At 42.8% G+C, this 15324-nt stretch overlaps 1 protein-coding gene across 2 annotated transcripts in view; it reads right to left on the bottom strand.

Annotated features, from left to right (window-relative positions):
* Positions 1-1850: 1850 nt before the first annotated feature.
* Positions 1851-15324, bottom strand: part of NTAQ1 (N-terminal glutamine amidase 1) — a 42787-nt gene continuing 29313 nt past the window's right edge. Inside the window, exon 6 of one of the 2 annotated variants that reach the window (XM_035011869.1) lies at positions 1851-2990. In XM_035011869.1, coding sequence (XP_034867760.1) covers positions 2920-2990 — 71 coding nt within the window. In that variant the 3' untranslated portion in view covers positions 1851-2919. Of the gene's footprint in view, positions 2991-3048; positions 3243-15324 lie in introns of those variants that run through there. The other variant, XM_035011870.1, reaches the window with a different exon arrangement.

Below are 15324 nucleotides of genomic sequence, written 5' to 3'. Positions count from 1 at the left end.
GATCCCGGGACTCCAGGATCATGACCTGAGCCGAAGGCAGTCGCTTAACCAACTGAGCCACCCAGGCGCCCGATGCCCCAGACTATTAACAAAGGTTACCTCTCCATTGCGGGGGCCGGGGGGTAGGCTGATTTGGATGGACACAGAGGAGAGCCATGAAAGGGGACTTTCACTCTTCAACTGTTAAATGACTCTGGGTTGTATGCAAGTTTGGCAAGAGTTGCTTTTGTCGTTTTTATAATAATTTTTCCAATCACTTCAAGGCATCTCTTGATACTGGTCTAACACTGAAGCAGACTGAACCACAACATATAACTAAGTCTGTAGTCATTTCGCTCTAAAAAATAGTCTAGATCTCAGGCACCTGTTTTTCACAATACTCTCTGGGGACACATTTTTTTAAAGATTTATTTACTTATTGAGAGGTGGGGGGCAGAGGGAGAGAATATCCGAGCAGACACCCGCTGAGCGTGGAGTCCAACACAGGGCTCGATCCCACAACCCATGAGATCAGCACCTGAGCCAAAACCAAAGTCGGGTGCTTAACTGACTGCGCCACCCAGGCACCTCTGTGGGGGCACATTTTAAAAAGAAAACAGATTCACAGTCCTCAGCCAGGCTTACTGAATGAGAATCTCCAAGGACAGAATCCCCAGATCTCTAAAATCTTAAAACATCCCTGAGAATGCTGATGTCGTCAGTCCAAGGACAGAAGTTTTGGGACCCCTGTTTTAGGGAAAAATACGAAAAAGTTTAGGTCAATTCATTCATGATACTGTGATGTCAGCCTGTTTTGGGGTCTTATATTTACAGTAAATGATAGACTAACTTTAACAGATCATTTGCTTTGAGAACTTGCTGCATCACACTGAGGAGTGAATAGACATTAGAAACTATAAAAATATGAGGAAAACCCAAAGAAGTTGGGTCGAACGCTCTGCTAGAGAGAACTCACAAAAGAGAAGGCACAGGTAAGTGAGGGAACCACTCCAAACTTCCTGCTTTATCGTAAGTTCCAGATAAGGGGCAAACCGCTCAACCGACACTGGCCTGGATATTTTCCATTTGCTGCTCGAGATCTGCTCTCCACCCTTCTCCATCCTCTTTGTCGCACGAGAGGATGACCCATGTGAACTGCATCATGGGTCCCCTGCCTGTAGCTCTGGTTCGATGAGGCCAGTGGAAGAAAGAGAGAGTTCTGGGTGGTGAGACAGGGTGAAGGGAGAGCCCTTATGCCCACCGACACCTTCCTGCCAGGCCATGGCGGCTGTCAGTGGACCCTTTCCTGTAGCTTTCTCCCTGGGTCTGGTCACGCCCTCCCTCCCTTCACTCCTTTAGGGCGTAGGGGCTGTAAAGTTTTCCTATTGCTGCTGTAACTACCTACCACCGATCTAGTGGCTTAAAGCAAAACATTTATTATATTATAGTTTTGTAAGTCAGGAGTTTAAAATGGGTTGGCAGGGCTGCGTTCCTTCCAGAGGCCTTGGAGAGAATCCATTTCTTTGCCTTTTCCAGTGTCTAGGGGCTACCCACATTCCTTGGATCTTGGCCCCACACAGCTCCCATCATCCAATGGTCTCTGACCATCCGGCCTCCCTCTTGTAAGGACTGCTTGGTCCCAGCCACCACGGTCTTTGGTCCAGACCACCTCAACAGAATTTTTATCCTGTCTAGTCCATAGCAGCAAATCAGATCACATCACTCATCTATTTAGGACCCTTTGGTGGGTTTCCATTACACTTCAAATAAAACCCAGTTTCTTACGAAGAGCAGATAAGACCCTCCATGGTCTGCCCCTGCCTATCCTTCTGGTCCCACCTCATCCCCCCTTCCTTGTTATGCTCCAGCCATACCCCTCCTCTTTGAGCCCCTCCAACTTGTCAAGCTCTTTCCCACCTCAAAGCCTTTGTCTGTATTGTTCCCCTTGCTAGGCTCTTCTTATCATCGGGTCTTAAATGCCACCTACTCAAGGAAGCCCTCCTTTCCTACCCCAAGCAAAGTAGGATCTGACCTCCCCTTTCCTGTCCCAATCCCATTATTCTATATCTCAGCCCTCTGATTATTTCCTTGGGGGCACTTTATTACAATTTGTAATTATTCCATTACATTCTTTGGGTTTTAATGTATTTCCTACTAGATTGCAAATTCCACGAGCACAAGGCTTATGTCTAGTCTAATATTGTCTCCCTACGGAGTCTGACAAAGCAGGCCCTTAGTGTAATATTTGTTATATGTGCATACGGCCATTTCTTAGACTCTAGGAGGCTGCATAATCAGGCCATGACTGTAGACTTTACTGCAGGGTGGGCCAGTTCCCTTCACTTGTTTACCAACCCTCTACCCTGATCCGCTGTCCGATCACTGTACCTCCAGTCCCACTAGAGCACCAATATGTACTACATGCACTGAGTAGAAATCCTCACCACCACTATTCATTTCGACTCACTAGCTACTTAGGAACACTAAGCACTGTGCGTCTTACATGGCAGAGATGAGTAGCATCACCTACTTAATACTGAAGAACAGCACTAGGATACTTATACATGCAAATAACAGCAGGAATTCACTGTGATCCTTGTTATAGGCCAGGAACTGTGATAAGTCTGTTACACGCATCATCCCATTAATCTTCACAACAGCCCCACAATGCTGTGGGTCACCAACAAAGAACACAGGTTCTAGAATCATACTGATTTGGGTTCAAATGCCAGTTCTGCTACTCTTGTGAGGTTCCTTAACATCTCTGTGCTTCCGTTTCTTCACGGGTGAAATGGGGGGACCAGTTGTTACCGAATCTTAGCGTCATCAAGAGGAGTAAATGGGATGGTTCTGTGAGGTGCTTCGCTCGGTGTGTGGCACACAGAAAGCGTTCCATAAATGCCAGATGCTTCTTCTTAACTTGCTCGTCTGCGGGACACTTTATGGCCTGCAGCATCCAACTCTGCATCGAACACAGAGGGAGAACGAATGATCCGGGCTGATCCCCTGCCCTTTGGGAGCACAGAATCAGAGACAGCTGTGAGCACATACTCAGAATCCAGGAGAAGGCAGTGAATGTGTTCCTCCAAGTGGCTGCATTCATTTTATGGTGTAAAGCACAGTAACCCCATGTTCTCATTTCCTCTTTCACCAAAATAGCTATCTCTGCTCCCTGAAGAGGCCCTGGATTATTATAGTCCCTTGAATGCCCTGAAATTCTCAGGAGAGTAGGAATGTTTTTTCAAAGCAGGCACAGCTTGGAGCTAGAAGACAAAAGGTTAAATTCTCTTAAGCTACGACAGTGTAACTCATTTCCTGTTTTTCTCAACTGTCTAGACACAGATCTCATAAGCATTAGCCATGAATCCCACCATCACGTTAAAAATAGAAGGTTTAAATATGAAATGCTGTGGTGGGGGAAAGATTGTAGGTTTCTACCTTCATCCACAAAATGACTACTTTGAAACAGGACTTTTTGTCTTTGGCATCAGCTTTCCCCTAAATCCCATGACGCTGTATTTCAACGGCAGGAGTAGAGAACACTGCCTTTTCTACAGAATATATCTGCCCCTCAGTAAAGTGAACGCAATTTTCCCTCTAGGTTTGAAAAGCCATTTGAAGACGAACTTACAGCAGCTTCTCTTAACAAGGAATGTGGTCACATGTCAAAGTTTCCAGGTTATTGCCGAGACCAACATTTCGTCCCAAATCAATTTGTGCAACAGAAAAGCCATACAGGTTAGACGTGCTTACTTTTTCTTATTATTATTATCTTCCCCTTCCATAAAGTTGTCTGACAAATGTTCTCTTCTGAAAATATATTTTTTCTGGAAAATGCATTTTTTTTTAAACTCCTGTAATAATTCCTGGGCAGTGTTACACAAGTGTGGGGGATCTACCATGACAAGTCTCCCAAATTTATTGGACCACAGAGCCCTTTTATCATAAGCCTTTTAACACCTCCCCAAACAATATTCCATGGAATAGCAGTTTAGGAAACATGCACTGGATACCTCTATGATTCTTTATTTCTGGCTTCAGAATTACATAAGGTTAGACCTCTTCCCTAACAATCTCAGCTATCTGAATTATAACATTGGAAGTAAACTAGTACTATTGACTCTGCAATGTTGTGATGGACCTGTTGTTCTCTTTATTATTGGGAGATAGAAGCCTGTCTTAGAGACACACATGCATTTACTTTAGAAAGACTGTATCCATCGTGGCTTTTAACAACGGAACAGACACATACTGAAATAAATGTAGATGTGTATGTGTTGGTATATGTACAAATATTTCCTTGTTCTGTCCACTAAAAGGACCAAGAAGCAATGAGCACACCCACTACCAAGATCTTGGTTTCAAAACCGATATTCTGATAAAAGGAACTAATGCTTTTCCAAAAAAAAGTTTGATCGCAGGGTTGGGGCAAGGAAAATACAAGATGAGCCGAGGGGAAAAAGGAAAGTGCCAAAAAGTAAGAAGTACTCACGAATGATGGAGCATGTTGAAAGGATACAGGATACAACCTAATTAAGCTCCTAATAGGCAAAGTGGGGACAATTTGAGCAACAAAATAAATAATGATAGTATGAGATTATAACCATAAATTAAAATAAATATGCATAAGCCCCTCCTAATATAAATATATAAATGAGTGAGAAGGAACAACTCTTCCTGACAGAGAAATTACAATTAATAAATGGAGAAGGCGCAGAGGACATAGAAAATCCCCAATGAGCAAACATCACGGTAGTATCTTCCCATCCCCCCACGCCCAACAGCTAATAGTTCCAATCATATTCGTCCACTGAAATTAAGATAAACTAATTCCAAAGTATCCTTGAATGAGGAAATAAGTTACAAAAGCACAAAGGTAGCAGCGAAGAGGGAGGCAGGCAGATGGGAAGAAGGAAAACATTCTGGCTAATTAATGGTTAAGAATATGCATGTACCCTACCCTCAGCTCTGCAATTTTCTAACAGTGACCTGGGCAACTTATTCTTTCTCTTTCTTCTCAACTGAAAAAAAAAAAAAAAGAGTTTTAATTAGTGTAGTGGGATGAAGAGTGTACCCCCCAAATTCACGTCCCCTCACAAGTTCAGAATGTGACCTTTTTGGGAAATAGGGTCTTTGCAGATGCACATAAATTATGATAAGGTCATACTGGCTTAGGGAGGGCCCTAACTCCAGTGACTGGTGTCCTAATAAGAAGAGAGGACCCACAGAGAAACAGAGAGAAGGCTGTGTGACAAGAGAGAAAGAGATCTTAGTGATCCCACTGCAAGCCAAGGGACAAACACCAAGGATCACCAGAAACCACCAACTGCTAGGAAGAGGCAAGGAAGGATTTTTCCCTCGCGCCTTCAGAGGAAAGATGGCCCTGCTGACACCTTGATTTCAGACATCAAGCTTCCAGAACTGCGAGAGAATAACTTTCTGTTGTTATAAGCCATCGAGTTTATGATCATTTGTTTTGGAAGCCCTAGGAAACTCACAGAGTAAGCAATACAGAAGGCGCTGTATATAAAGGGGCTAGCAGAGGGCCATTAATCATCTTTGAGCCACATCACAGCTCTGCTTTAGTCAGGAGGAAGGAGGAGGAAGGTCAGGCTTGATTACACTTTGGATATTTTAGCACTAGTTGGCACACTCCCTGCCTTTTCCCTACCCACAACTACTCTGAGTCACTGCCCAGCTACCAGGAACTCTCAAATTCTGGAAAGCAGCCTCCACCGCTATCCATTTCAGGAGTGGGAGTGGGATTAAGACCCCTATCAAACAATAACACTACAGAGCAGTACATACAGATTTGAATTGATCCTTCCATCTCATCAGCTAAAAAATGTTCTCTGGACATGAAGTCACTGTTATGGAATTGTGCTCCCCAAAAAGATAGGTTGAAGCCCTAATCTCTCCAGTACCTCGAATGTGACCTTATGTAGAATTAGGGTCATTGCAGATATGATTAATTAATTTAAGATGGGATCCCAGTGGAGTAGGGTGGGTCCTTAACCCAATGACTGGTGTCCTTATACAAAGAAGAGGCAGAAACCCACAGGGAGAGGACAAGGATGTGACTGTGGAGACAGAGATCAGAGTGATACATCTACAAGCCAAGGAATGTAACCATCAGAAGCTAGAAAATGCAAGAAAGGATTCTCTCCCACCAGTTTCAGAGGGAGCATGGCCTGATGATACCTTGATTTCAGAATTCTCGCTTCCAGAACTGTGAGAATACATTTTTGTTGTTTTTATTTTTAAGATGTATTTATTTATTTTAGAGAGAGAGAAAGAGAGAGTGTGTGAGCGGGGGGCAGGGAGGCTGAGGGAGAGAGAGAGAGAGAAAGAGAGAATCTCAAGCAGACTCCCTCCTGAGCACAGAGCCTGATGCAGGTCTCAACGCAGGGCTTGGTCCCAGGACTCAGATCATGACCTGAGCTGAAATCAAGAGTCAGTAGCTTAACCAACTGAGGCACCCAGGCGCCCCTGTTGTTTTGAGCCAGTTTGTGGTGCTTTGTTTTGCAGGCCTGGGAAACATATATAATTGCTTTAACAAGGCTACGTTTTGACAGGTGGTGTCCCTGCTCTCCAAAAGTTCACATTATGAAATAAGTGGATACCGTCAGCCTAGGTACCCTTGTAAGTGTCTGTAGTGGTTATTCTTTATTTACACATACCCTTCTCCATTTTCTACCCTTCTCTGCGGCCTGCAGGGCTGATTCCTAAGGACTGCAGTATCCAGGCTCCCTTGTCCTTAGCTTCTGGTTGGGTTTGGCCAATGAGAGACAACAACTGGGAATTTGAGGGTAGAAGATATAAGGTTGGAGACTTCTTGCTCTCTCCCTGCCTCGGTGTTCTGGCAACGTCTTCATCTCTCTACCACTACAGCTCCCGTTGGGCACCGCTATCCATTCTCACCCAACATCTTCAGCTCTCTCTGAGCTCCATGACACATTGTCCTCCTTTTTCTCCTTCAGCCCTTGTGGTGAAAGAGCTTCCCTCTGCCACCAGTCCCTGAGAGCCTCAACATCCCTATTGGTTCTCTCTATCCCTGCCTACTATGGAATGCATGTTTGTATCCCCCGAAAATTCCTATGTTGAAGCTCTAACCCACAATGTGGTGGAATTTGGAGGTAGGGTACTTGGGAGGTAAATAGGTATAGATGAGGTCATGAGGGTGGAGTCCCCATGATGGGATGAGTGCCCTTTAAGAAGAAGAGAGACCAGAGCTATCTTTCTCCATGTGAGGACAAAGAGAGAAGGCAGTCATCTACAAGCCAGGAAGAAAGCCCTCATCAAGAACCAGTTGGCCAACACCTTGATCTTGCATTTTCCAGCCTCCAGAACTGTGAGAAATAAATGTCTATTGTTTAAGCCACCCAGTCTATGGTATTTTTTTTTTATAGCCTCTCAACCTAAAACACTGTCCCACCTGGGTATATAATCCCTTCATTAAGTCCTCTTCAAAATCCCAGGTAAATATGCCTTAGATTTCCTTCCAAGACCCTGACTAGCACAGTGGCCATGTTACAAAACCAAAGGCATATAAACCTGACCAAGGCTAAACTCTATAAGGGTGACTCAAAATTGCAGTTGTCCCTCCTGGACACTGGGTTCTTAACTACAATAATTAATTAGTTTATGAACTGAAAGGGTCCATTCAAGTCCATCCAACCCAATAAACTACCTTTGACAATAACTGAAGAAGTGCCTTAACTCTAGGTTCTAGGAAGACCACAAAATAATACACTAAAAATTATTGAACCCAACATTCTACAAAACACATGCCCAATTCTCCTCACAATTGTCAAGGTCATAAAAAACAAAGAAAGATTAAGAAACTGTCAGAGACCAGAGGAGACTAGAGACATGACAACTGAATGCACTGTGGTATCCTAAATTGAACTGTAGAACAGAAAAAGGACATTCGTGGAGAAAAACTGGTGAAATCCAAAAAAGGACTAGAACTTAGTTAATTGTAATGCACCAATGTTGGTTTCTTGGTTTTGACAAAAGTACCACGATAATATCAGATGTTAACATCAGGATAAATTGAAAGTGGGTAAGGGTTATATGTGAACCCTACAATTTTTCTGTAAACCCAACATATTACAAAAGTAAAAACTTTATTTCAAAAAATGGTTAGCCCTATATTATGGAGTAAGAACTATATGCAGGTCAAGGGACAGTTCATTTAAGCATAAATAATTTGTTTACAACAAGAAATATTACAAACTGGGTTCCTTACATAAATTTGATATGCCTCTCCAAGGATATTAAAAACCCTTCCAACAGAGCTGGGAGAAGTTGTGCTGAGAGAACAGTCAATGCAAAAGATACTCCAGTCACACACGCATACCCACTCCATTAGGAAGAAATAAAACACCCAACCAAGAAACTACAAAACAAAGCATTACCTTAACTCCTACACAATTGCCATTGTTCAGCCCAAAAGAAGGTGCTATTGAATGTCTCAGTGGCTTGCAAAAGCAGTATCTCTTTTTACCCTACTTTCTGTGTTGTTTTTTTTTTAAAGATTTTATTTATTTATTTATCAGAGAGCGAGCGAGAGAGAAACAGCATGAGAGAGGAGAGGGTCAGAGGGAGAAGCAGGCTCCCCGCCGAGGCGGGAGCCCGATGTGGGGTTCGATACCAGGACCCTGGGATCACGACCTGAGCCAAAGGCAGTCGCTTAACCAACTGAGCCACCCAGGCGCCCTACTTTCTGTGTTTCTTGAATGGAGCACTTAGGTTACTGAAATGGCAAAACCTTTGATTTCAACCAAAGTGGAATGCCCCTGAGGAGGCGCTAAGAAACAGCCCTCCGGAGGGCAGCTTCAGATGCAACACGGACTCCTTCAGATATCTAGATATAACCCTCGGTCTTTAAGGCCTCCTTCCTTTCATGAGATGATGTGTCCATCTCATCAGGTATTAGCCCGTAGCAAAGAGCTGTGGACACAGAGGGTCTCTGGGGGTCATGGTAAGAATAAGCTCACATGGGCCCTGCACAGTCCCTTATGCCTCTCCAAACTCCTAGCAGAGTGAAGGTAGGCATACACATTTTTGTTAATGCTGCTAAAAGAAAATGAGAGTCCACACAGAAACACACAGAGCATGGACTTGTCTCTAATACACATCTGGATTCCCTTGGCCTGGTTAGTGGGACTATGGTAGGCACTCAGTAATCACTTGCATGGTGAATTAATTAGCTTGTCAATCAACAGATGCCCCTAGGTATTGATGACATTTTAAGAAAAGGTGTTACTAGGTCCCCATCCAATAGTCTCAAGGTTTTATTCACATTTTTGTATTTTTACTCTGACCTCTCTACCCCATTCAAAAGTTCATTATATGTCCCCAAATCTACCTTACAAAGAATGTCTATAACTTCATCATTTTTCCATCTATAAAAAATAATAATATTTGATGATCTTTGACAAGGTTGCCAATACCACTTAATGGGAAAAGAAAAGTCTCTTCATAAATGGTGTTGGTGTTGCTGCTGGATGTCTACAAGCAGAGGAATGAAGTTGGACCTTTATCTTATACCATATACAAAAAGTAACTCAAAAAGGAATAAAGACTTAAATATAAGACCTGAACTATAAAACTCCTAGAAGAAAACAAAGGGGAAAACCTTTATGGCATTGGACTTAGCAATGACTTCTTGGATACAACACTAAAAGCATAGGTCACAAAAGCAAAAATAGACAAATGGGACTACATCAAACTTAAAAATGTCTGTGCATCAAAAGGCACAATCAACAGAGTGAAATGCAACCCAGGGAATAGAAAATGTCTGCAAATCATTTATGTGATAAGGAGTTAGTATCCAGAATATATAAAGAACTCTAACAATTCAACAATGAAAAAATCAAATAACCTGATTTTAAAATGAACAAAAGTCAGTGCTGAAAGCCTTCAGGGAGCAAAGAAAAAAAAAAGAAAAAGAAAGATAAATAAATAAATAAATAAATAGATAGATAGATAAATAAATAAAATGGACAAAGGACTTGAATAGACATAACTCCAAAGATGATACACCAATGGCAACAAACATATGAAAAGATACTCAACATCACTAATCATCTGGGAAATGTAAGACAAAACCACAATGAGATATCACCTAATATCCATTAAGATGGCCAATATTAAAAAACAAAACAAAACAAAAAAAGCAGAAAATAACAAGTGTTGGTAAGAATGGGAAAAACTGGAACTCTAGTACAGTGTTGGTGGGACTGTAAAATGGCATAACCACTATGGAAAACGGTATGGAGGTTCCCGAAAAGTTAAAAATAGAAATATCATGCAACCCAGAAATCCTACTTCTGCATATATATATACAGAAGAACTAAAATCAGGGTCTCAAAGAGTTATTTGCAAATCCACATTCATAGCAGCACTATTCACAATAGCGAAGAAATCAAAGCAACCCAAATACTCATCAACAGATAAATGGATAATCAAAATGTGGTATATACATACAATGGACTATTATTCGGCCTTAAAAAAGGAAATCCTGTCAAGTGCTACACGATACGGATGAACCTCAAAGACATCATGCTACGTGAAATAAGCCAAGCACAAAAAGACAAATACTACACACTTGCACTTATATGCGGTATCTAAAGTAGTCAAACTCAAAAACAATTCGTAAAATGGTGACCACCAGAGGCCAGGGGTGGGAGGTAAGTATTATTCCTCAATGGGTAAAGCATTTCTGTTCTGCAAGATAAAAAGGTCTGCAGATCTGTTTCAAATCAATGTGAATATACCTAACATCATGGAATCATACACTTAAAACAGGTTAAGATAATAAATTTTGTGTTATATAGAACACATGCATATGTAATTTTTTAATTCATTGATACTTGGCAGGGGAAGAGGCATATTTCCTACCCTACTGCTTTGTTTGGAGGCCATTGCAGAATCTTTGTCTCCCAAGGTCTTTTCTCACCTCATCTCCCGACCTCATGGCCACCTCCTTGTTCCTAGTCCCTTGCTTCATGCGTTACCGTTCATTTATAGCCCTGAACCTGTCTCTTGTGTTCACTGATCCTCTGGGCTTCACCCACCTCTCCCTTTCTTCCTTGCCCACAAATCCTACAGAATTTGTTCTTTTTCTAAGTGCTCTGGGAAAGCCCTTAGAAGCTGCATATTAATAGCCAGTGATTAATTTATAAAGTCGAACCCTTAGCAATATTCTATACTCAAGATATTAATGCCAAGTTTAAAGAAATTGATAAAACATCTAATGCAAAAATTTTCATATCATAAAAGCTTTAAAAATTATTCCAAACATCAAGTAGCATTTAAACCTCATTACATTAACAAACAATCTTATGATACTATCCTGTACCACTGAGTATGTGATAAAACTTTCATACAGTATCTGGTGCAAATACAAATTGGTATGAACCTTGAGAAAAGCAATTTGGCGGGGTACCTGGGTAGCTCAGTCAGTTAAGTGTCTGCCTTCAGCTCAGGTCATGATCTCAGGGTCCTGGGATCGAGCCCCACTTCCAGCTCTCTGCTCATTAGGGAGGCTGCTTCTCCCTCTCCCTCTGCCCCTTGCCGCTGCTCGTGCTCTCTCTCTCTCTCTCTCTCTCAGATAAATAAATAAAATCTTAAAAAAAAAAAAAAGAAAAGCAATTTGGCAATATGTTTTGAAAACCATAAAAATATCAATGCCCTTTGACCTATTAACCCCATTGCCAGGAATTTGCTCTAAAGAAATTACAGTATAAAAGGAAAAAAAAAAAGGCTTATGTTAGATGTTTATTTCCAAGTTATTTCTGTACTACTGTGTGGACATTATCAAAACACACATCATCATTTTTCTCCCACCATCCCTTTAAAATGTATTCAGTTTGGGGAGGGCGGGGAGTAATAGGAAGAAGGAGGTTGTCCTTGATTCTAGATGAGAACTATCGCAGGACGCTCCCTGCTCTGGTCACGTTCCGGTAATGACATTCTAATGGTCACATCAAGTCACAAACATGGTCTTTTTTTTTTTAAAGACTTTATTTATTTATTTGACAGAGACAGAGAGTGAGCACAAGCAGGGGGAGCAGCAAGCAGAGGGAGAGGGAGAAGCAGGCTCTCCGCCAAGCAGGGAATCCGATGCGGGGCTCGATCCCAGGACGCTGGGATCATGACCAGAGCCAAAGACAGACACTTAACGACTGAGCCACCCAGGCGCCCCACAAACGTGGTCTTAATAGAGTATATTCGATGTGTTATGATGTTCATCATGTTAAAGCAACAATTCCGGTTTCATTCCAAAGATTTCTCCCACTTCTCGCTAGAGCCATCCGGTTCAGTGAGAGCGGCGAGAGAAAGCGGGGGCTCATAGGCAGTCAACTTCTCTCTCCCAGCACCCCTTCACATTTCCTCCCCAACTCACTAGTTGCTGTTTTGCATGCCATGTCAAAATGGACGGAAGGCAAAGAGGTAAGTGGTTAGGTCTGGAAACACTCTAACTGGCTGGTGATGAACCACGGAGAAGCAGTCCATCCCAGCGGTCACTGCCTCCTCGCCCTGGTCCCTAGCATGCCTCTCCACTCGGACTTCATCGTTGCAAGTCCTCACCCTCCCAGAGGGTCCTCTTGGCCAGAACTTAACTGACTCCATTAAATGACGGATAAACAAACTGTGTGTGAGTATACAAGGGCATATCCTAAGATACAAAAGAGAATGAACTACTGACACATGCAACAACATGGATGGAGCTTAAGGATGTTATGCCCAGTGGAAAAAGTCAATCTCAAAAAGCCACATACTGCACGATGCCATTATATAACACCCTTGAAATGATAAGATTATAGTGATGGCGAATAATAGACTGGTGGTTATGGGCGGTGCGGGTGGGTGTATAGCTGTGGCATTACGGAGTTCTTTTTTTTTCTTAACATTTTATTTCTTTATTTGACAGACAGAGACACAGCGAGAGAGGGAACACAAGCAGGGGGAGTGGGGGAGGGAGAAGCAGGCTTCCCGCCGAGCAGGGAGCCCGATGCGGGGCTCGATCCCAGGACCCCGGGATCATGACCCGAGCTGAAGGCAGACGCTTAACGACCGAGCCACCCAGGCGCCCCCGTTAGGGAGTTTCTTCATAGTAATGGAGCAATTATGCACCCTGATTGCGGTGATGATTACACAAATCCACAAATCTATACATGTGATAAAATTACATAGTAACACACACACAAGTACATGTAAACATTAATGAAACCCAAACAAAGTCTGTAACTTAATATCATACCAATGTCAATGTCAATTCCCTAGTTTTGAAAATGTACTATGGTTACATAAGATGGTATCACTGGGGAAAGCAGGGTGAAGGGCACATGGGAACTCTCTATTTTTGCAACTTGTGAATCTTAAATAATTTTAAGTTTTTTTAAATGGCTCTGGCCCAGTTTTCTCTTCCCAGGGGGGCCCACCTTTGAGCCCCAGGAAACATTCTCTCATCCTTTGCCCCAACAGAGCCTGGGAGGGCAGGACCAAACCTCGCCCTCTGGGTTCTCTTTGCCCTCAGCTGTAGAAAGTATATTTCAAGCTCTATGTGGTCCTAAGGAAGCCCCCATCATACACTTTCGAAGAAAGCCTTTCCCCTGGGGAGTGAGGGAGGAGTCACAGCATGCATGCACCCTCACTAAGCTGACTGCTTGCATATTCAGTCTGGCTGCAGAGGTCACGGGCTTGGACTACAGGTCAGTGAGAATTCCCCTGGCATAGTGGATGCTCTAGCCTCTGCCCAGACCTCCTCTCAGGACTAAGGCCCTCATTCCCACCCTGAGTCTCTCTGAAAACTGCTCTAAGTTGAAGAGAGCTATCTCACCCAAGGTCATGTCCCCTTCCCAGGGGCAATCTGCACCCAATGACTGGTCCACATAGAGGCATAAAGAGCCGGCCTCCTTGCTTCAACAGGGGACACCTCTGCAAGACCATCTCAGCTTCAGAGCTAGTGGAGGGGCAGCTGAGGCCTTTGCAGTGATCGTATCAAAGAGCAAATACTCCCTCTGCCCAGTCCTGCTTCTTTTATTCCCCCACAGGCGTTGATCCCCAAGCACTGCCCAGTGAACCTCCTATACACAAATCTCCATCACAGAGTCCTTCCTGGGGAACCTGACCTTTGACACTTGGTGAACTCCATATATGATGGTCAGCCTCACCCTCACTTTGGAATCTGCTATCTATTGAATTGGTGCCTGAGTCAAAAGTGAAAAAGGAAAAGCCCCACTTAACACCATAGGAAAAACCAAAGAGACATTTATTAATAAATCATGGCAAATCAGCTCCATGAAATATTAAATAGCCAGTAAAAATTATGAATATTTTGCAGCAAAATACTCTGGAAAAATGACCACATTCTAATATTAAGAGAATACAATATTAATTCTGGACTTGGAGGGAAAAGGCACTAAAGGACATCTTCGGAATATTTGGAAAAATTTCAATATAGAATGTGTATTATATAATATCATTGCATCACTGTTAAATATCCTAGACATGAAAATAATATTGTGATTATGCAGAAAAATGACTTTCTTAGGAAATCCTGCTGTTATATTTATAGCCAGTCTCTTGATATCTGCAACTTGCTTTCAAAGGGTTCAGCAAACAATTGTGACCAAGAGAGAGAAAGAGACTCTTTTCCTGCAAAGAGCAAGAATACTCTCTGCAGTGATCTTAGTCCCGTTCCTGTGCTAAATGCTCCCCCTTGTGTACCAAGAGAGCAGAATGCATTCATCAAAATGCACTTTAAACCTCCTCTGTGTAATGGAAAAGCAAGACCCTAAGACTTTTAGAGAAGGCAATCAAAGGATGGCACGTTTTAGTATACTCCTTCCCGACCTGCAACCAACAGTGTAGTTCCTGTCCCCCAGCTTGCTCTCCATGGTGTCAAAATTGGGAGTTTCACTTCTGGTGGAGGGAAGGCATAGTCAGCAAGGGGGGTAGGAGGGTACCTATAGTCTTGTCTGTGAAGGGCATGGGCTCTAGAATCAAATACTCCTGGGAATGAATCCCACTTTGTCCACTTCCTAGCTGAGTGACCTCTGTTGAGCATTAGCTTCCTTGTCTGTGAAGAAGGGGTGATAATAGCACTTATTATCAAAGGGTAACTGGGAGGACTAAATGAGATAATGCAGACCAAGACATAGCCTAGGGCATGGCTCACCACTTAAGAGTTAGAGTCCAGTATACATTAATCATTATTATGATCTATTAACCTCTTCTCGAGGAGACTTCCAAGAGAGTTCCTTGGAAGTCCTACTGTCTTGTAGAGCATAGTTTGAAAAACACTGCCCTGGAGTATCTGATTTATAGACT

Source organism: Mirounga leonina, unplaced genomic scaffold (genome assembly GCF_011800145.1).
Source record: "Mirounga leonina isolate KUSES-001 unplaced genomic scaffold, KU_Mleo_1.0 Mir_165, whole genome shotgun sequence".
Taxonomy (NCBI): Eukaryota; Metazoa; Chordata; class Mammalia; order Carnivora; family Phocidae; genus Mirounga; species Mirounga leonina.
The sequence above is the reverse complement of the archived record's forward strand: the minus strand, read 5'-3'. Positions and strand labels throughout refer to the sequence as shown.